This window comes from Myotis nattereri (genome assembly GCF_964212035.1).
Source record: "Myotis nattereri genome assembly, chromosome: 18".
Classification (NCBI taxonomy): domain Eukaryota; kingdom Metazoa; phylum Chordata; class Mammalia; order Chiroptera; family Vespertilionidae; genus Myotis; species Myotis nattereri.
In genome coordinates this window covers 7,258,750-7,281,157 of record NC_138093.1, presented here as the reverse complement: position 1 = coordinate 7,281,157, position 22,408 = coordinate 7,258,750, and the positions used below count along the sequence as shown (strand labels likewise).

At 52.5% G+C, this 22,408-nt stretch overlaps 2 protein-coding genes across 3 annotated transcripts in view; one reads left to right on the top strand and one right to left on the bottom strand.

Annotated features, from left to right (window-relative positions):
* Positions 1 to 22,408, top strand: part of ST7L (suppression of tumorigenicity 7 like) — a 144,646-nt gene that overhangs the window by 71,196 nt on the left and 51,042 nt on the right. The window lies entirely within an intron of this gene.
* On the bottom strand, positions 1,029 to 13,148 carry WNT2B (Wnt family member 2B). The gene is made up of 5 exons (XM_081111774.1): positions 12,869 to 13,148; positions 7,110 to 7,330; positions 5,909 to 6,186; positions 4,968 to 5,232; positions 1,029 to 1,864 (listed from the first exon to the last, which is right to left on the bottom strand). The coding sequence occupies exons 1-5, from the start codon at positions 13,051 to 13,053 to the stop codon at positions 1,635 to 1,637; spliced, it is 1,179 nt and encodes a 392-aa protein (XP_080967900.1). The 5' UTR covers positions 13,054 to 13,148; the 3' UTR covers positions 1,029 to 1,634.

Here is a 22,408-nt window from a genome sequence, read left to right as displayed (position 1 = left end):
TGGGAGAGGGGGAGGCTACACTCAGAATTCCTCGGGTAGGCCCCTGAATCCACAGCCTGCTGTCAGTACTTGACTGTCCTTAGGTGAAGGCTCTGAAGTAAGTCATGATGGGCGAGACCAGATAGCGGCTTTGGTGAGAGTGTCTGTTGTCTAGAGTTTGGAGCTGTAATTATGCTCAGTATCTGAGATAGTTTTATACCCTCATTTTACAGATGAGAAGGTAGAGGCTCAGAGAATTTGAGTCTCTTGCTTAAAATATCAAAAACAGCTGTGATTCCAACCCATGTCTGTCATAACTGTAAATTTCTACAGTATTCTGCTCCTTTAAGATATCAGCGGGAAGAGATAACCACTGCTCAAATCACATAAAAATAGGACATCACAGTTTTGGAGACTTTGTTTCGTACTCTCTAGCTTGCCTCTGGAGACTCAGCTACCGCAAGCTGATTTAGGGAGCGGGTAGTAGCATAGAAGGAACTCCCCTGCGGAAGCCACACATGGAAGGAATAACAGTCATCATCACCAGGACGTGGAGAGTCGCTACATAAAGACGAGTTCTTGCTGAGGGGGGAGAAAATCAATGGGGGAAGGCTGCCTTCTAAGATGCTCAGCACTTTGGCTCCAAGCCCCAGCTCTCCTTCCCTCGTAGTCATGGATCCCACTACCAGCGTCAAAGGCTAGGATCCTCTCCTAAAAATTGCCAAAGCTGGAGATCTCGATCTGCTTATGATACACGGAGGCCTATTGTGGACCCTCGAGATCAGGACTGCTGCCCTCTCCCGCCTCCACAGTCCTATACCTTTTTCTCGGTGTTTCTTCAACGTGGCTGACCATAAGAATAATGCGTGGGAAGTTTAAAAACAACCCCAAGGCTTACTAAATCACTCTCAGGATGTTCCAGGGTATTCTGATGATCTGTTAGGCATGGCTATCACTGCCTGCCACTCATTTAAACACGCAGCAAGTGAGCCCAGGGAGTAGTGCTGTCTGATGTAGGCTAAAAAGGAGAGAGAGATGGGAGGAGGAATGGATGTTTGTATAGTTATGTAATATTTTCCCCTTACAAAACACAGCAGTTTAGAAACACGTGAGCATATGAATGGAACCTTGTCCACTGTGGCTAACTCTCATCTAACTCTCAATAATGAAAGAATGTTGTAGCCTAAGAGGTTTTTGGAGGGTACCAGTCTGCTCAAACTGACCTAGGGAAGAGATAAGTGGTTTCATCTCTGTCCTATCTACCCTCAGCCAGGTAGGAGCGAAAGGAAGCGCTCTCCGGGTACCTTTCCTCTTGTACACACAGAAGTGTCAGTAGGCCAGTGCAGGGGAAAGAAGACACGAGCCTCGACCACATGCTTTAGTGCAACTCATATGACACCTACACCTCTTCCACTCTCCCTTCTAGCCTCCAGAGCAGGGAGTCGGAGCTGCTCAGTTTCTTACGTCCCCTGTCAACTCCTTCCAAGGGCTAAGGAGCCAGCAGGACACCAGAGTCCCTCTGGATCACTCTCCAAGTCCTTAAATAGAAGCTGTAGCAGCCCAGGGTTGAGGGTGGTGGAAGGTGTGCATGCAAAGATCTTGTGCTTTTGAGTCAGGAGGTTTGAAGTGGAGGGATGAGTGAGGTATTGACATGTTCAGGTCTGGTCCAGCCACTCTGCCTTCTTGGGGGCCTTGCAGGTGTGGACGTCCACAGTGTTTCTGCACTCCTTGCACCGCACGGCGCAGCACCAGTGGAATTTGCACTCACACTGGGTGACACGGGTGACTCGAGTTGTGTCATACCCTCGGCCACAGCACATGATTTCACAGCCATCTGTCCCTTTAGATGTTTTGCTGCAGACACGGCCTGCAGTGCCTAGGGAACCTGGATTGGGGGGGGGGGGTAGAGACGGGGGGCGGGGGAGGAGAGGAGAGGAGAGAGAGGGAGAGGAGAGAGAGAAAATGAATGAATCAAGGTACCTCTTACTTCAGCTGCTTTGGGTTCCCTTACCCACATCCTCCTGAGGAAACCATAAAGAATCTCTTTTCCTGAAAATATACCCACTAGCCAAAATGATCATCTCCTCATGGCCCTCTACACCAGCCTTGTTTCCTCCCACCAGCAAGGCCACATTAAGACCACTGACTTCACCTGCCGTGCCCTCCCTGCCAGCACACATCTCCAGACCCCCTTCAAAGCCTAGCCTTAAAATGCTCGTCATTGTTAAAGCTGGCTGAAGGCCCTCTCTTTTATGTTTGAATTTTCCCATAATAAGGAGTTAAAAGAAATAACAGCCTATAATTTATCTTTTCCAAGAAGTCTTGCCACAACTCTGATCCAGCTACTGTTCGTTAGTATTTTGGTCCTTAGTTTATATTTTATTAAGTTGTACTACACAGGGAAGTAGTATAGTATGGCCATTAAAAGCTGGGCCTGGTATCAGAGTGTATAGGTTTAAATCCCATTCAGCCACTTTTTAGCTTTGTGATTTACAAGTTAGTTCATCTCTCTGGGCTTTGTTTTTCTCATCTGACAATAGGATAATAATAGCATCTAACTCAGTGGATTGTTGTGTTATATCTACAATCTCCGTTCAACGGAGGAGGTGAACTGATTGGCATGACTGGCTGGAAGCACACCCCTAAGGAATTCCTAAAGACCCTACAGGGGGACTCTCGAAGGGTAGGGGAGATGCTTTCCCTCTGCACAGATGATGCTCAGGACCTCAATATCACTGATATTAGCACAGGAGACCCTGCCAACAGAACATAAAGCCAAAGAATTTTGGATGGGATGGACCCTAGGCGTATCTCCTCTAGCCCTTTCCCAGAGATGGGAAACTTACCAGCCTGGGGGTTCAACAAGGGGAATCAATTAACTCATTTCTATAGCAGCAGTCTGACATTCCACTGGGATATGAGAAGAAAATACAAGAACCTCTATATTTGTTTTTTACTTCATCAATTTAAAATATCGATTCTGTATTGTTTATAATATACATATTAGTATAGTGGAACATAGATGTAGTTTATAAGTAAATATGCATATATTGGAGGTGTATGCTCAAATTTTTTATACGCTAGGAATATACAATCCAAATGTCAAGAGACCACTGCTTGGGGCATGGGCTGGCTAGGTCTCCTATGCATGTTACTCTCATCACTGCAAGGGCTGGGTCTTAAGTCCTTCCTGGGCATCAGAAGTCTCCCCTACCCCGTGGAGCTCAGTTATCTGGTGTAGTAGCCACTAGCCAAATGTGCTCATTTAGAGTTAAAAGAATTAACATTAAATAAATTTTAAAACTTAGTTCCTCGGGCACACTAGCTGTATTTCAAAATAATCATCACATGGCCCAGTTGGCGTGGCTCAGTGGTTGAATGTCAACCTATGAACCAGGAGGTCACGGTTCAATCCCTGGTCAGGGCATATGCTTGGGTTGTGGACTCAATCCCCGGTGTAGGGCATGCAGGAGGCAGCTGATCAATGATTCTCTCATCATTGATGTTTCTCTCTCTCTCTCTCCCTCTCCCTTCCTCTCTGAAATCAATAAAAATATATTTTAAAAAAATAGTCATCACATGCAGCTAAGTGGCTAGTGTATTAGCCCTAGAACATTTCCATCGTCACAGAAGTTCAGTTGCACAGCACTGCCCTGGAGGGGATTCTACCCTCTGGGATAACTTGGACCCTTTGAATTCCAGAACCCACTTTGGGTTTTATGAGCCTTAATTTTATGCCTCTGAGAAAAAGCAACATACATATGACTCATCCTAACTCCAAAGATTCTTCCCCAAATGTACATGTTGGGTGTATGCATAGGCTTACACCTCAGAGGTTCTGGAATGATTTTCGGCATTGGGAAGTGGTCCTCTCAGTCACCCCATGGGCAGGAAACATACCCAGCCCCGCTCTGTGTCTGTGCCAGTTTTGCTCTGAGTCACTTGACTCCCAGTAAGGAGAGTGATGGGTGAAAAGCAGTACCAAAGACAGCCGAGGTTTCTGAGTCCACCCACCTCCGCCGAGTCTGATGGTTGGGTCTGTAGGGAAGAGCCTGGGAGGCCAAGGCAGTTCCCAGGGAAGAGCCGTTCTGTGGCATTGCGCATTGTTCCTAGATTAACCTATCTGAACCCGAAACCTGAGCCCAGAAGGTGACTTCCATTCTTTTGGGGTAACACCATTTCACTTTCCAGCACCCCAACAAGCCCTCCACAATATCTGGCACAGGTGTTTGCTGCTCCCTGCCAGTGGTTTGCCTGGCAGGAACCTCCGCTTTCCTTGCCTTCCTAGCCCCGCTTTAGACGGTTCAGTGGCAACCATGCGATAAGCATTCCAAGGCCACTGATGGGCTGATCCCAAGTGTCCTTCTACCTTTAACCTCCTTCACCCCAGCTCTCCACTCGGGATGTGAATCTGCTCTCTGTTCCTGAAACTGATCGTGCACCACCTCCCACTCTGCTCTGTGTAGACAATGTCACCTGCCCCTCTAGCACCCAGATACTCCCCACACCTCAAGAAACAGCTTACGTTCCACATTGGCAGCTCAGCTTCTCTTGCTTTCTCCAGTTGTCTCTCTTTTGCAGTTGCATCTGTCTACCTGCTATCTCTCATTTCTTAGCTAGATTGTAAAGAGCCAATGACTTGGGGCTGCATCTTATGCTTCGGTGTGGTCCATGCATTGCGCGGTACTGAGATACTGAGAGCAGGGGACTTAGTTAACATTCACTGAGTAGTATCTATCACATCTGTATGCCATACAGACCTCAGGCCTGAAGGAGCTGAGCGACCTCTCCTCTCTGCTGGGGCCTGGCCAACCGAGGCATAAATCACCAGTCTCATTATGAGGTTTTTCATATCAGGAGGAGACTAACTCCTCCCTCAGCTTCCCTCCCTAACTCCTGAGGCTGAACAAACCGTGACTACCCAGGGGTGCTGGCACTAAGAACTGGGTCTCCATGCCCCCACCTCCCCATCTGCTTTCTCTACCCACCTGCAGCTTTGTCCAAGACACAGTAGTCTGGGGAGTTGTCAAAGTACACAAGGTCGGTCCGGGTGGCACGGCGATAGCCTTGGCGGGCTGCTGTGAAGTTGGCGCCATCCTGGGTTGCTGTCACCTGCACGGCCCCATCATAGCGCCGCCGCAGGTAATCTCCTGTGCGGCGGAAGTCTGAGAGCGCACGCCAGCAGGTGCGCAGAGTACAGGAGCCGCTCACGCCGTGGCACTTACACTCCAGCTTCAGAAACCGCCGTACAGCCTGGGAGGTGGGAGGCAGGGAAAGGAGAGGCAGCCAGTCAGGGCCCTTAATCACCCCGAGGACTGAAAGCATGAGGGCTCTGCAGGCTGCGGGACCTGGTCCCGGCTAGCTAGTGCCGCCATTGGTCGGTCTTACCCCATCCATCCCACCCATTCTTCCTGATCAAATGCAAGAACCTCTCCTTCCAGGAAGCCTTCCTGGACCAGCAGTGCTCTCCTTTTTATGACAGGCCATTGGAACTTTAGAACGCCACAGGACTCTGTTTACAACTACAGGACACTGGCACATCATGTGTTTTGGAGTTCAGGGTATCATGCCTTCTCCTTCTGTGGCATGTCACTTTCCGCAAGGACCAGACACAGAGGAGGTGCTCAGAGACCAGTGAACAGGTCCTTCTCCTCCTCAATCGTTATGGAGGCAGCTTTTTCCTTCTTAAAGAGTTAACTTCCCTTCTTTTCTCCGTCTCCCCCTGCTTTCCTCCTATGTGAGGACCTTGTGTACCTGGCTGCACCGCGGTATTCGCAAGCTCCCTGTGTTTACTGCTCCTGTCCCAAGGGGTCGGGTCTTTGGGAAGTGACCCAGAGCCGTCAGCACTTCCTCCTTCACATTTATCCCGTGATCATACATAGGGTCGCCCCCCGCAAAGAGGAAGGCACATGCTGACATGAATACTGACCGTGCGACCACAGCGGTTGTTATGTAAGTTCATGAGGGCCCGGGCATCCTTGAGCCTCTTCTCCTTGGCATCCACGAAGGCCTTGGCAAAGCGAACGCCATAGTGTATGTTGTCACTGCAGCCACCCCAGTCAAAGTCCCCACGTTGGTCATGGTGTCGGCCACGGGTATAGGGGTCACAGCTGCATACACTCAGTTCCCCCTGGCTACAGGCGCGGGTGATTGCATGAACTACCCCTGCTGACGAGATGGCATATACAAACGCTGCCTCCCGGCTGCCTAGAGGGCGGAAGGGAGAGTGTGTCTCAGCGAGGAGGCCCACAGAACTACGACTGAAACCTCGTTTCCTAGAGCAACCCCTGTACCCTCTTGACTGAAATGGCCCTGATCCCTCCCCTAGCCTTCACTACTTTCCAGCCACTTTTTTGTACATCTGACCTCTTGGGCTGACCTGGGCTCTTGCTTCCTTCCAAACTCCTTGGATGTATCCATGACCAAGTTGCAGGGTGAGACCCGTCCCCTCCCACTGAGTGCAGCTAAGCCTGTCTCGGTCCACAATCCATGCCTGTTCAGGCCCACTCTGCTGGACAGTTCCCAACAGGGGACACCCCGGCCTAGGGGTCAGCCCATTTGGAGTGACAGGCTACGTTCCGCGCCTGTTTCCTTCCCTCTCTACTCTCCCGGATCAATGACCCATCTCTCTTGTCCTTCTGACACCTTTGGGTTCCCATCTCATTCCCTTTCTCCTAGTTTACTGTCTAGCTCTGCTTAGCTTTATTGCTGAGCTGGGGCTAAGCTGCTGACTCTCCAAATATTTATGTATCACCTTTCTGTTTATCTTTGCTCCCATTACTGTAGTGTTGGGAGTATTGGAGTGAGGGGAGTGAATGTGTGATAAGAACCTAGTCCTCAGCCTGACAGTGCTGGGGGTTGGGGAGGGACAGGAAAGGGAGGAAGAAAGATGGAATGCCGCTCCTTTGTCCCGTCATCCCAGAATACTGGGACCTAGAAGGACCCCTGGCTACATACCTAAAGTACTGAGGGTCTGTTCCCAACTGTATCCTGCGCTCTGCCTACAACGGTTTCTCGGATGATGAAGAAGTGTGCAGGAGAGGGAGAGGGGATCACGCCTTCCCTACCCACTCACCACCCCAAGCATAGGAAGGGAAGGAAGAGCCAGGCAGGGTGGAAGAGGCCCCTACTTCTGAGCATGACACGGCCAAAGACAGTGTGGTCCCGGTCCAGGGTGGTGCAGTTCCAGCGGTGGTGGCGGAACTGGTGCTGACACTCTCGGATCCATTCTCGGGCACCCTCGCCCACCGAGCGCATGATGTCTGGGTAACGCTGGCACAGCTGCCGCTGCCGGCTCACCAGACCAGGGATATTGTCACAGATCACTCGGGCCCCCAGTGCCCCGATGTACCTGCAAGGTGGAGATGGCCCTGTCAGAGCATTCGGCCCTTTTTCTGCATCAGGACAGGATTAAGGAAGGGAAGGCTTGGCATTCAGACCCTGGAATGGTGCCTTCCCCTTTCCCAGCCCACATTCCCCGAGGCTGATGGATACAGTCGGTCCCCACAAGCTCCGGAGAAATAGCTCTACAGTTGGAGAGAGAGTAATTGAGTGGTCTCCCAGCATCGCCAGTTCCCCTGCCAAAGGCCAAAGTGACACACACTCCCAGAATGCAGGCCAGGCATGTGTCACGTACACAGAAAGCTGTGGGCATGTCACATAAACCCATTGCCTGTTTATTTAACAAACATTAAGAGCCTCATGGAAAAATAAACTAACAAAACGAGAGTCTGAGATAACACTCTTACTCCCACATGTAAGAGGCACATCCTGCATGGCTGGTCCATGAAGACATGGTTTGGGGGAAGAAGGATGGAGACAGGGGGGCCAGTGGGAAGAGACATCAAGGGCAGCTCTGAGTAATGTTTATAGCCCTAGTCACCCATGCAGCTAAGATCCTCATTCCCAATGCCGAGATCTGGGGAGGAGACCCCACTCCCAGCTCTTCCCCATACTCTTTATTTCCAGGCCAATGGCCTTTTGTAGCTTCTGAGTCTTGATTCTTTCAAAATCCTCTTCCCCAGCTTATAGGGCAGGGTGTCCTGCATGGGCAGAGGGCTGTTGCTGTGGGAAGCCAAAGGCCAAGGTAAAGCAAGAGGGTGACACTCCCCATATTCCAATCCCCAATTTGCCCAATATGAACTATTATAAGAAGATCATTTGGCTACTAAAAGATAGGTGGGTTGGTAGAGTCATTCTCAGATTTCTCCCGGCAATCTTTTCATTTAAACACTCTTAGCCCGGACTCCACCACCAGCCCAGAGAGAAGACCAGAGTGTATCATCACTTTTTCTCCCACAAGACCACCAAATGAGATCTCACCCACTCACCCACTCCTCACTCCCTTTCTATCTCTCCAACACCTTCCTTGATTTGCTGGGAATTCACCATTCTCCTGTCCTAACACATCAAGGGACGCCTTCTCTCCCCTTTTCTGAACAGGTGGGGGGCCTGCTTTTCTACTGCTACAACAGAAAAGATTTTGGTGTGGGCTGTGAATGAGCCTGTGGTTTGGGAAAGCCCCCCAAATGGGCATAGAAGTGGGTGAGGAGAAGGGCGGGTGGCCAGTGGGTAAAGGGGAAAAGCTGGGCTGCCCTGGGCTCTATGAGCCCCCTCCCCCCCCCAGTTCACACACTCCGCCCTCACCCATAGACTGGATCACCACGGGTGATACCAACTCAAACAAACACAAGGAGGGCTGATGCCTCTTCTGGAACTCAGCAGGGCTGATGGGGCCCATCTGTCCCGGGGGAGGGGTGAGAGGGCTGACCAGACACTGAGAAATCCCATGGAATCAGCGTCCCCAGCACTGTCCATCAGGGCAACAGCTTCCAGGAACAAACAAAATAAACACCCCGGGCTGGGCCAGGCCGGAAAGGGCCGCCTGACGCACAGCCCGGAGTTACACCCACTGCTGCGGTGCTTTGTTTGGAGATTCAAGACGGTTGGAGTTGGAGCTCGTCCCTGTCTCACCACCATTCTGCTTCCCCAGTTCAGCCCGGAGTATCGCCCTATGCAATGGGTGTTTGTTTGTTTTTTACTGGGGCTTGGGAAGAGGGGGGTTGGATGGGAATGGGAGACCAGTCATCCAGCCCTCATGAGACAGTCTGGAGTGAGGCAGGCCAAACTCTGGCAAAAGTCCTTCCTGTGGTCTGACTTAAATCCATTCTGCTGTAGCCCACACTGGTCCTTCTTGTTAACATCCTCACTGAACGTGGGAACATCTGCTCAGTATCTAAGATGGGAAGAATAAATAAGTTTCTCCTACTACCCCCCTCACCCCACCAAGTGGCTGCTTCAAGATTCTACAGAGCAGGCGCTTGCCTGCTGACCACGGTCAGCCCCTTGTAGTTGGTGTGGGGACCTCCAATAAAACTGAGCCCGAGCCCCAGCCCATCCTCTTCTCAGCACATGCCTGCAAAATGCCTACCGTGTGCCAAGCACTCAGCTCAGCTGTTAGGGTCAAAGAGATGTTGAAGTCATCCCCGGCTCATGGGCTGGTAGTGGTGAGATACCCCTGACCCTCTGGCTTTGTTTACCCAACCAGAAGTTCCCTTCCTTCCCAGCTTCCTGCCCCAGAACGTTTTCTTCACCTGCTTTTGACCCATTTACATCCCTCCCTTTGACAAAGTGACTCATACCCTACTCTGTATGCTAGCCCCTGCTCCTCCAAGTGTGGTCCCCAGGACAGCAGTATTCACATCACCTGGGGATCTGTTGCAAGTGCAGAGCCTCAGGCTCCAGCCCAGGCCGACTGAGTCAGAGGCTGCACCTTACCTACACCCAGGTGATCTGCATGCGCTGCTCCGTGAAGGCAGGGATTTGTGTCTGTTTTGTTCACTTCAGTATCCCCGGTGCCTAGAACAGTGTGTGGCACATAGTAGGTACTCAATAACTATTTGTTGACTAAACCTAACTGCTCTGATACAGCCCCTACTTTCTTCTCCCCGCAGCTAGTCATAAACTTCATGTCAATTACAGCGTTACTCCTTGTGGACATTGCCAGCATATTTGCACATGTTTTGTTTGTGTCTTGTTAATGAGGTCAGGGAGCCTCTTTTTATTTCCTCTTTTCCTTTCTTTTATAGTCCCTAGTGCACATGGTTCAGTCCAGCTCATATACAGCTTTGAGCACAGGGATAAAACTATTAACTTCCCTTAATCTCTTAATACAACATCATTTATATGGTACCTTACAGTTTATGAAACATTTTTCTATACAACAGTCCTATGAGAAAGAGATTTCCATTTAACAAGTGAAGGAACTGAGGTTCTGGGAGTAGTAAGTGATAATAGCCAGCTCTGTCCATCAGAGCTAGTCACAGGAGAACTAGGTGAACTCCAACGTCCAAGGTCATCTTCACTCCAAGGGAGGCTTAGCCAGGAGTGGGCTGATCTGACTTCAGAATGGGTTGAACTTGCGTTTCATGCCATTCCCTCCTATTCCTCACTTTCTTCTTATGTGAAATGGGGATAATCCTGGATTATTGGGAGGACTGAAGATGATGTTCATAAAGTGTTTAGCCAGAGTCTGGAGCTTAGTAAGAGCTCATTACATAGCAACAATATTGCTAATGTTATGATGCCACTCTGTTCCTCTCCCTTTGTGAATCCATGACATGTCCAACCCGTGCAAAATGGAACAGGGAAGCACATGCCAGGAGCCTGTTCCTTGTTTGTTATAGAGTCTGAAGAGACCATCTCTTCCTCCTCTAACTAGAGGAGGGAAGCAGTGGTTGGAAAAGAAGGGAAGGGCTGTGAGGAAGAGCAGCCTGTTTGCTGGTGAGAGCTATGACTGCTCCAGAGTGGGACAGGGATGCACACAGCCCACAGCATCTCCTCTGGGGGTTGTACATAGTACCAGTCTTGCTGGGGTTTCCCTATGGGAGAGAGAGAGAACCCCCTTGGGGGTCTGACCAGCCTTTAGAAAGCAGCTTTCCACTTTATCCCAGAAGTCATGCCCACAGAGGCAGGCACCAGGGCCCTGCAGCTGTGACCTGCAGGTGTGCGGCCAGGAGTGGAACTACCCTCTGCACTCACTCCCCGTCCTGGCCTGCTGCTGCCTCCCTCCCGGCACACGGACTGCTGGATCCCTCTGCTTCACCCGCCTGCTTCCCACCCAGGACTTTTTCCAAAAACTTTAATATGAACCACGTGGGGGGCACGTAGTAGAGGCAGAAAGGAAAAGGCGGAGACAGTCGCCACGGGGACAAAATGGGGACTAGCAAGAACTCCAGATGGGTCTTTGGGAACCACCTCCAGCACGCTGACACTATCAGACTGACTTGACACCTCCTCACTAAACACCACGCGGTCCCCAAGACAGCATCCCAAACTGGAAGGAAGGCCTCTCGAGTCCCTAGAAGCAAACTGCCATCTGGGTGGATAAAGGTGTGCAGTGGCCACTTTATCCTTCCTCTGCTGGGCCGCTGAGGGTGCTTGTCCCCAGCCAGACAGCCCTGAAGGTAAAGGATGGCTTTGTGCTCACTCTGAACTTCGAAAGGCTTTTCTCCTCATCCCCCTTCTTCCCTTTCTAAAGGAATGTTTCAAGCCAGATGTAAGATATGGGCCTCCCTTCTCCATCCAGAACCCCCCTCCTTGCCTTCCACAACACTGCAGAGATTTAAAAAAAAAAATCCAAAAGAGATTTTTCTGAAACAGGAAAACGGGGTGGGGGGGCTGGGGTGGTGAGAGACGCATCTTGAAATGATAGGAATCTGCCGCCCAAGCTTGCTGGCCCCTCAGCCAGTACCCCTCACCCTTCCAGCCAAGATTCCAAGTCCTGAGGAGAAAAGCCACAGGGTGGAAGGGGAGAAGAGACCACACTGAGGTGGGGGGCGGGGGAGGGAGGAAAGGTTAGGGAGGGGGCAGAGTGAAGACAGGAAGGCGGGCACTGCATGGGTAGAGAGGGCCAGGAGCCCAGTCCAAGAGACCACTTTGGGGGTGGGGGGTGAAGAGGAAAGAGAAGACTGAGTCTTTTCTCAGTCCAACACCCCCCCCCCCCCCGCCCTGCCCCCAGAAGGAGAAAGATGAGTGCCATCCAGGGACTGGGAGCAGGGGACTCAGGAAAGAACAGACATCTAGTCGGTTTGTAATGCCTTTTGGCTCATCTGCCCTCTTGTGAAGTGTCTGGAGTGTAAGGCCTGCAAGAAATCTAAGGGGAGGGTCTCAATATTTGGGGGCCAGAGGCGCCTAGTTCTCGGAGGGGAGAGACATGTGGGGAAGAAAAGAGGGAAGCCCGGAAGGAGATAGTAAGGTTCGAACTGACGTCCTTAAAATGGAGCCCGAAGGCAGTGCCTAAATGATGCAAGCCCAGTGTTTTGTTTTAATTGTGGGAGTTAATGGGCTCCACTTCTAACCCTTGCGCCGGGTGCCGCCTCTGCCGCACCGAAGCCTTGCCTTGCTGACCTGACCGAAGGGGCGGCCTAGCGAGAGGCTCCTCCACCCGCGCGCGCGCAGCCCCTTCCTCCACCTCCCAGGGCAGCGGCCATGGGTGATCAGGGGTTCCTGCTGGACGGTCACCGAAGGCCCCAGAGAGGCGGTTGCTTTCTTGAATCCACGCTGAGCGAAATTCGGAAGGTAGCTTTTGCCCTAAAAGGGTTGAGCTGAAGTATGGGCACGGCATATGGGGTTCTGGAAAGCCTCGACCACCGGCGTCCTTGCTCCAAATACTCTGCACCCACCTCCTCGGCGGCGCTCCTCGATCTCCCCGCTGCCGCCCCCGCCTCCGCCACGCCGCAACTTCAGTGACAGCCCTGCGGGACGTCTCACTCGGTGGAACCGACAACCTGGTCTCCTGAGCTGCGGGTGCCGGAGCTGTGTATTCCTCCCAGCCTCCGGTCTCTCCGACCCAGAGCCTCACCCTCCCAACCCGGAGAGTCACACTCACCACCAGGACGTGTCTACGCGGGCCGGCAGCGTCAGCAGCAGCAGCAGCAAGCAGGCAAGGCTTAGGCGGGCCGCAGCCCGGGAGCCGTCGGGGGCCGCAGGTCTGGGCGCGGGCGCGGGGACAGGAGCGCGGGCGCGCCGAGGGGGGAGCTGCGCGGCGTCCTCCGCACCACCCAGCTTCAGCATAGCTCCCCGAGACTCCTGCCGCGCGGCCCGGAGGGGCGTGGACGCGGCACCGGCTGGGGGTACTCAGGCTGTCCTTACTCACCCCCCTGGGGGGCCATAGGCTTGCCGGCGGCTGGGGACCTAGGGGCACCTGGATTCCCGGACCGGGGCGCAGGGTTCCGGAGAGGGGCGCAGTGAGCTCGGGGACTGGGGCGCACAGCCGGGGCGCGGGGTGCGATGTCAGGGGGTCGGTGGCGTGGAGTGGGGCTGCGGGTGGAGTGTGCGGACAGCCCCTCTGGCCGCGGGCTCTCATTGGACAGCGCGGGGCGGGGCCGAGGCTGGGGACACGCGCGGCTCTCAGGGCGGCTCCGCCCGCGTAGCCCGGGTGCTTCGCTGCGCCCTAGGTGTGGCGGCCTGCGGCGCCCCGGCTGCGCACCGCTCCGCGCCCCCACCTGCTCGGGCTGGACGTCGTGGGCGCTTCGGCGCCCCTTTGAGCCCTGAGCGCCCCGTCCCTGCCGACACCGCGCCACCGGGTCCTAGCGCCCTTCATTCGGCAACCCCCAAGTAACAGGGGCGACGGCCGGGAGCGGAGCAGGAGCCTGCAGACCCTTCCGCTGTCCGCTAGCCCCCTGGACACTGGCGCTGAGCAGAAAGGACGCACTCGGTTTCTCGGGGCCTCTCTCCGTTCTGGCGCTTCTGGGAAATGGGCAGAATCGGCAAGTTGCGGGAGAATCTTTACTCCCCTTTCAGCGGTGCCAACAGGCGCTGTGGGCAGCCGGCTTCAGGTAGGGGCTTCTCTTCTCTAGGGCTCCTTGCCCGGTTCCTGCGACCCCCTGCCCAGCGCACCCCACCAAACAATGTTTAGACTTGGCTTCCGCCCTCCTGCCCGGCCCGGTTGCTTCCCTCCGGCCTGTGGACCGGCGACCGACGGCCGAACCGGAGGGGGCACACCTGCGGACCGGACGCCCTTCACCGCGGGGCTCAGAAGAGCCTTGTCTACCCGGCTTCCCTGCTGCCCCGGCCCCCGCCCCTTCGGGCGGGGCTGCGAGGGGGAAAGAATCAGAAACAGCTGGGCGGCTTTCCCCACACAGACGCCGGGTGGGGGCCTGCCTAGAGAGTGGGAGCCCGGAGCCGTTTCCCTCCTCCCCCCACCCTCCCTCCTCCTCACTGCTCCGTCCCCCGACCCCTCGCACCCTGCCTGGGGGCGTGGTAAATCGGGAAGGGGCGGGAGGTGTGGACTGCTGAAGGGGCCTCTCCACATCCCCCGCCCCCCCCACTCCTTCCACCCCTCCCTCCCCCCTACACCTACACACACACACACACACACACACACACACACACACACACACACACACACACCCACACACACCCACACACACCCTCCCTCCCTCCCACCCGGCCCGGCCCCGCACTTCCCAGGCCGGCAGGTAGAGCCTCTGGGGGCAGAGTGGCCTTTAAAACCCAGGGTCTTCCAACTTTGGGAGTTCGTCTGGGATCTGGCCCCAACCTCTTTTCAGGCCTCAGTTTCTCCCACCTCATTTCCAGGTGTCTTTCGTGCCTCTCCCCTTGATTTATCTAAACTATAAAACCTTGGTGTAAACAACGCGCTGGAAATTGCTCACCCCTCCCTCAACCCCAAACTCACTGTCAGTTCTTGGTTGGGGGGTGTTAGAGACGCCTGAGTGTGAGCGGACAGGGCGCAGCTGGCCACAGACATCCCAGAAGCTGAGCTGGGGGAGAAGGGCTCAGAGGGACCTTTATCCCTTCTCCCCACTTCTTACTCCTCTCCCTCACTTGCTGTGTCAGGGGGCAGAGTGCATTCATCCATTCAACAAATATTTATTCCCTACCACGTGCCAGACTGCTCAGCACCAAGGACACATCAGTGAACAAAGCAAAACAATTTCTGCCCTCATGGAGTTTACTGTTTATTGGGAGAAGATAGACAATAAACAGGAAACATCGTAAGTAAAACATAGTATAGTACGTAGGAAAGCCATGAGTAGGAAAAAATAGACTTGTAACTAGGGTGATCCAGTGTGTCTCATTAAGGTAACATTCAAAAGCTTGAAAGAGGATCCCAAACAGCCAGCACAGACCCTAAGGTGGGATGGGCTGGTGTGCAGAGCTAGAAGGGGCCAGCCAGCTGGAGCAGAGGAGGCTAGAGTGGAGAAGAGTTCAGGTGGGGAGCAGGGGTGGGCCATGCTGTGCAGGGTAAAAGGTGCCCACCTTTGGGGGGAAGGTGGGAAGTTGGGTGGGAGTGGGAGAGGATTGAATACAGAGACCAACCAGCTGGCCCTTCCCCTGCCCTTCTGTCCTTTTTCTCAGTCTGGGAGGCTCTGGTTGCCCCTTTTATTTCTTGAAAAAGCAGCAGACTTTATGCTGAGCTCTCCTGAGAGGAGCAGGAGAGAGGAGTGGCCCCACCCCTTCCCTTGGACCACCCTTTCACCTCCTCCCAGCCAACAGCACCTTGATGCTGGGCAGCAGTCAGCAGGCTCTAGCAGCCTCTCCCAGACTCCGCTGTGTGCTTTGGCCTGGGTGTGACTCTGGCCCCGTGTCTATTTCTACATATGGGCCTGAGGTTGCAGGGTGGGGATCACATCAGCCCTAACCCTGGGTGGACTCACCCACATGGGCCCCAGTCTCACTTAGGAGGCCCTTTCCTTGGCCTCAGCTGTCTTCCTAGTCAAGTGGGACTGTGTCTTGGCACAACATAGATGCTCAACTATTAAAGCATGTGGCTGAGCTGAGGGGCCCCCCGAAACAGCAACTCCAAGAGGGAGGAAAGTGGGTGAGGGGACAAGACCCCTCCCCATGGCTCACAGGCTACCTCTGCCCCAGGGTGGACAACCCCGGGTGGGGCTTCCCTCCTTCCTCTTCTTCCCCTTCCCTCGAGCCCCCAGCTCCCCAGGAGGAACCCCAGTTGCAGGAGCCAGCTGACTGCAAGAGCAACTCTCAGCCACTTAACTAGAGAACAAATACGGAGCCAGAGAAGAGGTTTTCTGGGATCTGCCACTTTGGAGTTTCAAATCTCAAAATAAACTTCCAGGCTCAAGGTCTTAGACACTACTGGAGAGCTCAGCTCCTCACGCAAGGGCCAAGGCCAGAGGCTCAGCTAGCGCCTGACCTGCTCCTCCCTCCCATCCCCACCCCCACTCCGCCAGCCATCGTAATGGGAGCCTCGGGAAAGAGCCACTGATTTGCGAGTCACATTCTTGTCTGGAGGGGCCTGCATGGAACTGTGTAGGCACTTACGGAGCACCTGCGGTGTGCCCAGCACTGACCAGGACATTTAAATGACACTGAGGTTGTGAAGGTAATTTTCTGACAAGCACAATAAAGCCATCTGAGGGTGGCACACTAGGCTTAGCTGTTCCCGCTCATGCTGTGGTTGTCAGCAGAGACCAGGAAGAGATTCAGGCTCCCGGATTCCCTGGGTCTCCAGCAGGATGGCGCCCACCCAGCCTCAGAGTCAGGCCTTCCTTCTTCCTCCAGGTGGCATCACAGCCTCCGCCCTCTCACCATACCTGCTCCCCATGGGGCCACTTAGACTTAAGATTCATCTTCCATTGTGTGGGACTGGACAATTTTGAGTTTCTACTGGCCCTTGGAGGGGAGTGGAGGTGAGCTCTAGGAGCTCAGATGTGGGTAAACAGTTCTTACGCCACAGGGCCTGCCCTCCCCAGGAGGCCTCCCCTTCCCTGGGCCCCTTTGGCGATGACCTTCTCTCTTTCCCAGTGGGTGGGAGGTGGTGTGGATGGTAATGAGCAGAGAGAAAGGCTGAGAAGGGGCTGGGGGGAGGTTTGGATGGGAGTCAAGGAATTCCTGCGCCTGCTGCTTGCACAAGGGGCCCTGAGCCGCCTTTCCTGAGATTTCTTTGCAAACCGAGGCAAGTCTCATTTGAAATGGGGCCAGTTTCACACAGAGTTCCCCCTTCCCATGCCCAGCCCCTGCCCTGTCTCTCCTTCCTCAGCATCTCCATGCAGGTGTTTAGGGAAGAGAAGGGAGCTTGCAAAGAACCCAGGGGTTCTTAAAGGGGTGGGGTGCGGATCTATGTTTTGTGCATAGCTGACCGACCTCTCCTTGGTATTTATGAGCTCCCAGGCGAGGCATGGAACGTGTCTCAAAGAGGCCAGGCCAAGAGGGCTTTGGAAGGAAGAAGCATCCAGTCCCAAACCGTGGAAGGGGGCTTGGTAGGGCAGGGACCCCCTTCCTCCCAGCCAGTGACCAGATGGGGTAGACTGCTCCCCAAGGGGCCTGGGCAAAAGGAAAAGAGGGAGCTGAGGGAGAAGGGGAAGGAGGAGGGGAAGCGTGGGGGGTGGGGCTGTGGGGCGGGGCTTGGGGGGTCTGGAGCCTTTTAGCACTTTGACCGTAATCAGACTGGAGCCAGGCGGTGGGCGGGCTGACGGCCATCCTGGGCGGGTGGCCCGGTTCTGTGTGAGGCCAGTGGGTGTGCTGCAGGGATCCTGGGTGGTCACTGACCAGCCTAACCCCCAGGGGTGGTGGTCCCCACTTTGCCTCCAGCCCCCCTCTCCCAATCAGCCTGTGTCATATAAGCTAAGCACTGAGCTTGCTTTCTCTCCCCACCACCTGTTCTGGGCAACAGAATGGTCTGGAAGCGAGATGTGCTTCTAGTGGACCAAAATCTGCAGTCCCACTATCTGCCTCCCTCCCACCCTGCCTTCCTCGGTTCACCCTGCCGCTCAGTCTCCCCACGTCTCCTCCCTGTGTCGCTCTGGGTCATATTCCTGTCATTCTGTGTCTATTCCTCTCTCTGTCTCCATTCGTCTCTGTCTGTGCCTGCCTTTCCTCCTGTCTGGATCCGTCTCCTCAGTCTCTGCCACTTCCCGGACTCTTGGTGTGCACCTGTCGCTCCCCCTCTCGCTCTGTATGACTGTCTGTCTTTCTCATTGTCCTTTCTTCTCCCCATCTCTCTCTCTCACCTCGTCTGACTGTGGCTTTCTCAGTGTGTGTGTGTGTGTGTGTGTGTGTGTGTTCCTCTCTTATTCTTGGTGTGTATCCTTGTTTCCTTTTGTCTCTGTCTCTCTCTCTTGCCCCCTGTCTTACACCTTCCCCTGCAGTCCCGGCAACACAGTGCAAAGAGCACTAGGCTGAAAGGAATCAGAACCTGAGCCCCCCCCCCCCCCCCCCCAGCTCGCCATGCACAGTTTGCATGACTTTAAATCACGGCCCAGCTCCTGGCCTCAGCTTCCGCGCTGTTGAAACAGGTAAGGGAGAGGTCTATTCTCTCTGTGGGGGCCTCTTCCTCTCTTTCCCTCTCATTTCTGGTAGCACAGCCCATCCACCCTGCTCCTCTGCTCCCTAAGTTTGTCCCCGAAGTCAGGAACCTGTCATCCTACGGTCCCCAGTGGGAAGGCGTCTCACACTGCCAGCCAGCCGCCGCCAAAGGACTCCTCACTCCTTCACGCCTTAAACATCAGGGTAGACAAGGTCCCTTTCTGGGGCCGTGTCTGGGATACAAACCAGATTAGCTCATCTCTCTAATCCTCTTTGTGCTGGGGCCTCTGCCAGGCAGGGACACCCACAGCGCAGAGCTCGGGTGTGTGTGTGTGAGTGAGTGTGTGTGTGTGTGTGTGTGTGTGTGTGTGCAGCTTCTTGGAGAAGTCAGGACCAAGGTTTTCCTCCCTCTGTTCCACCCTCCTGCCTGAAAAGCCCACATGAGCAGCCCTTACTGGCTAAGAAACCCCATCAGACCTGAGCCAAATCAGGTTTTTCATAATTCCAGTCTGCCCCCCCCCCCCCCCCCGCGCGCCCCATCTCCTTTTCCACAGCCTCTCATCGGCTGGAGAAATCACTCCAGCCATCCCCGTTTCTGAACAGCCCAGAACCCACCCCTTCTGCACACAGCGCATGGCACATAGGCGCATATTCTCCAGGCCTTAGAGGAAAAGGGTCCTTCCATCCCTTCCGGAAAAGCCTGGAGTGTCAGGCAGGGGAAGGGGGTGGCGGGGAGGGGGGGGGGAGATTGGAGGGAGGGTGAGGCAGTTCCTACGCTTCACACTCCAAGTTGGAGGCCTCCAGCCCCTCTCTGAAGTTTCATTTGGAGAGAGAGGTCTTTCCTGGCTGATAAGATCAAAGTATTCCCTCTGCCAAATCATTACCTTATTTTTGAGGCAATTACAGAACTTATTGTATCAATTAGCCCGGTCTCCAGCTGCAGCCATTTATCTCTGTCTGTCGTGCGCTTGCATAAGAAAGGGTCTGCCGGGCGCAGCGGGCCGGGCCAGCGAGGGGAGGGCACGGAGCAGGGAGCGGTCCCGCTGCTTTCCGCAGGGACAGGCAGGCGGGGGACGTCGGGGCGCCCTTCGGGGACTGGGGAACGGGCCGGCTCCTCGGTGTGCGCCCCCCCACCCCCCGCCCCGGCTGCGGGAGCGCTCTTTTCCGCGGGCACCACTCCTGCGCCGGACGTGGCCCAGGAGGGCGAGCCAACGGAGCCCGGAGTGAGGACCAGCCGGCTCAGGTCTGGCCGGGACCCGGGCTCCTCCGCGGAGGAAAACGCCGGGCAGCAGCCCAGATGCCGGCGGGTCCCGACTCGCTGGTGGGTGAGTCGCTCTGTGGGCCGTGCGCCCCGCAGTGGCGTTTTCCGGAACGGCATGGCATGGCAGGGCGAGGCGCGTGTCCGACTCCCAGGAAACCTTAGCAGAGCGTGGCCCAGAGAGGTGCGTCCCTATGGGCGCGGAAGGTGGCCTCGGGTGCCTCGGTCCTGTCTACGGCCCCTCCCTGCAGCAAAGCCACGCCCACACCTGGCGCTGGGCTCAGGTAGGGTTCTCAAACTTTTTGGTCTCAGGACCCCTTTACACGTAAAAATTATCAAGGACCCCAAAGAGCTTTTGTTTATGTAGGTTACGTCTACCCATATTAAAAATTACAACGGCCCTAACCGGTTTGGCTCAGTGGATAGAGCGTCGTCCATTCCGGTCAAGGGCATGTGCCTTGGTTGCGGGCACATCCCCAGTAAGGGGTGTGCAGGAGGCAGCTGATCGATGTTTCTCGCTCATGGATGTTTCTAACTATCTCTCTCCCTTCCTCTCTGTAAAAAAATCAATAAAATATATTTAAAAAAAAATTACGAGCCCAGGGGTGACCTGAAAGCACCCCCAGTGGTCAACTGAGCTGGGTGGCTCAGTAGATTATCCTGTGCACCAAAACATTGCAGATTCAATTCCTGGCCAGGGCACATACCTAGGTTGTGGGTTCCATCCCTGGTAGGGGCACAACTGAACAATGTTTCTCTCTCTTCCTCTGCCTTCTTCTCTCTCTAAAAAAAATCAATAGAAAACATGCCCCAATGAGGATTTAAAAAACAAACTGTTAATTTTATCTATTGTGTTCTTTATTGACCATAAATCTTTAAATAGTCAGACTTATCAATTTTTGCCCCATGGTTTTGTGCTTCTGGGGTTTTATTTGAGAAGTCTTTTCCTCATGCAAGGATTACAAAAATATTCCCTTCCATTTTTTGTTAGCTTTATAGTTTTATATTTTATACTTCTGTTTTTAGTCCAACAGGATTGTACTTTGTATATGGATCAAGGTCAGGCTTTTCTTTTTCTCCATATAATGAGCCAACCTGTCTCTGAATTTTTTACATTCCTCAGCCCATTAACCAGCTATTCCTGGTCTAAAGGTAAACTCTGTTTTTCCAACTTCATCTCAAAACTTTTTCAAAGCTAGTTACCCTCCCTTGTCCTTTCCTAACCTAAACTTCTTAAAAATAGAGTCTGTACTCTCTCTCTATTAAGGAGAAATCCAAATTTTTCCATCTGAGTGTTCTTTTAAAAAATTCCATATATATATATATATATATATATATATATATATATATACACACACACACACACACATATATATATATATATATATATATATATATATATATATTAAATGTTTTTTTTATTTCAGAGAAGAAGGGAGAGGGAGAGAGAGATAGAAACATCAGTGATGAGAGAGAATCATTGATCAGCTGCCTCCTGCATGCTCCCCCACTGGGGATCATCAAGCCTGAAACCTGGGCATGTGCCCTGACTGGAAAATGACCCTTGACCTCCTGGTTCATAGGTCGACACTTAACCACTGAGCAACACCAGCCAGGCAGCCATCTGAATGTTCTTAACTCCTGTTTATTTCTTAATTTGCCATAATCTGGTTTTAGTACTCAAAAGTATATTTGGAATTGTTCTCAGTATCATCACAAAATGTCTTCTAACTGCCAGATTTAATGGCCTGTTTTCATCCTGTGTTTGCCTAAGTATTGCTTTATCTTTGTTCCATAAATATTGATAAGTTGTGTTTTTGCTTTCATTCATATGAAAATATTTTCTAATTTCCCCTTTGATTTCTTCATTGACTCATGGGTTATTTAAAACTGTGCTATTTTTCAAATATTTGGAGATTCTCCAGAGACATTTCTGTCATTGACTTCTAATTAAATTCCATTGTAGTCAGAAGACATCCTTTGTATGATTTAAATCCTTACAAATGTAATATTTAGAAATTTTAATGGTGAGTGTTCTGTGTGCACTCAGAAATATTATGTACTCCCCTGCATTTGGTTGGAATATTGTATAACAAAGTACCCTATTGATGTCTTTGTATGTAAAATGGATTTATTGTAGGCAGCATATATTTGGGTCTTACTTTTTTATACAATATGACAATTTCTGCCTTTGGGTTATTTAGATCTTATGCATTTTAAGTCATTATTGAGATGGTTAGTTTTCAATCAACATTCTTGCTATTTTTCTATCCTCTGTTCTTTGCACCCCTTTTCCTTCTTTTTCTTTGTTTTTGATTGAATATTATTTGTGATTCCATTTTTATATCTTTTGATGCCTTATGAGACTTTTTTTGAGTGGGGGGAGGTTTGCTTGCTTTAGAGATTGCAGTAGACATAGTTAACTTATTGTGGTCTATGGTCATACAATGTACTGATTCATGTATAGACTAAGAGTCTTACTACGGTATACTTCCATTTCTCAGCCTGTGTGTTATTGTTGTCAAACATCTTATTTCTTCATATGTTATAAATCTCACAGTTTATTTGGATGCACTTTTAAAGAGATTTAAAGACTAAAAGAATTATCTTTTATACTTTTCCACATAGTTACATATTTTGTGCTCTTCATTCCTTTGTATAGATCCAGTTTTCTGGAATCATTATCCTTTTGGCTGAAGTTTCTTCTTTCACATTTCTTGTGCTGCAAGTCTGCTGGAGATGAGTTCTTTCAGCTAGTGCATGTTTGAGAAAAGTCTTTATTTTGCCTTTGTTTTTGAAAGGTATTTTCACAAGGTATCAAATTCTAGGTTGGCAGCTTTTCCCTTGGTACTCTAAGGTTATAACTCAAATGTCTTCAAG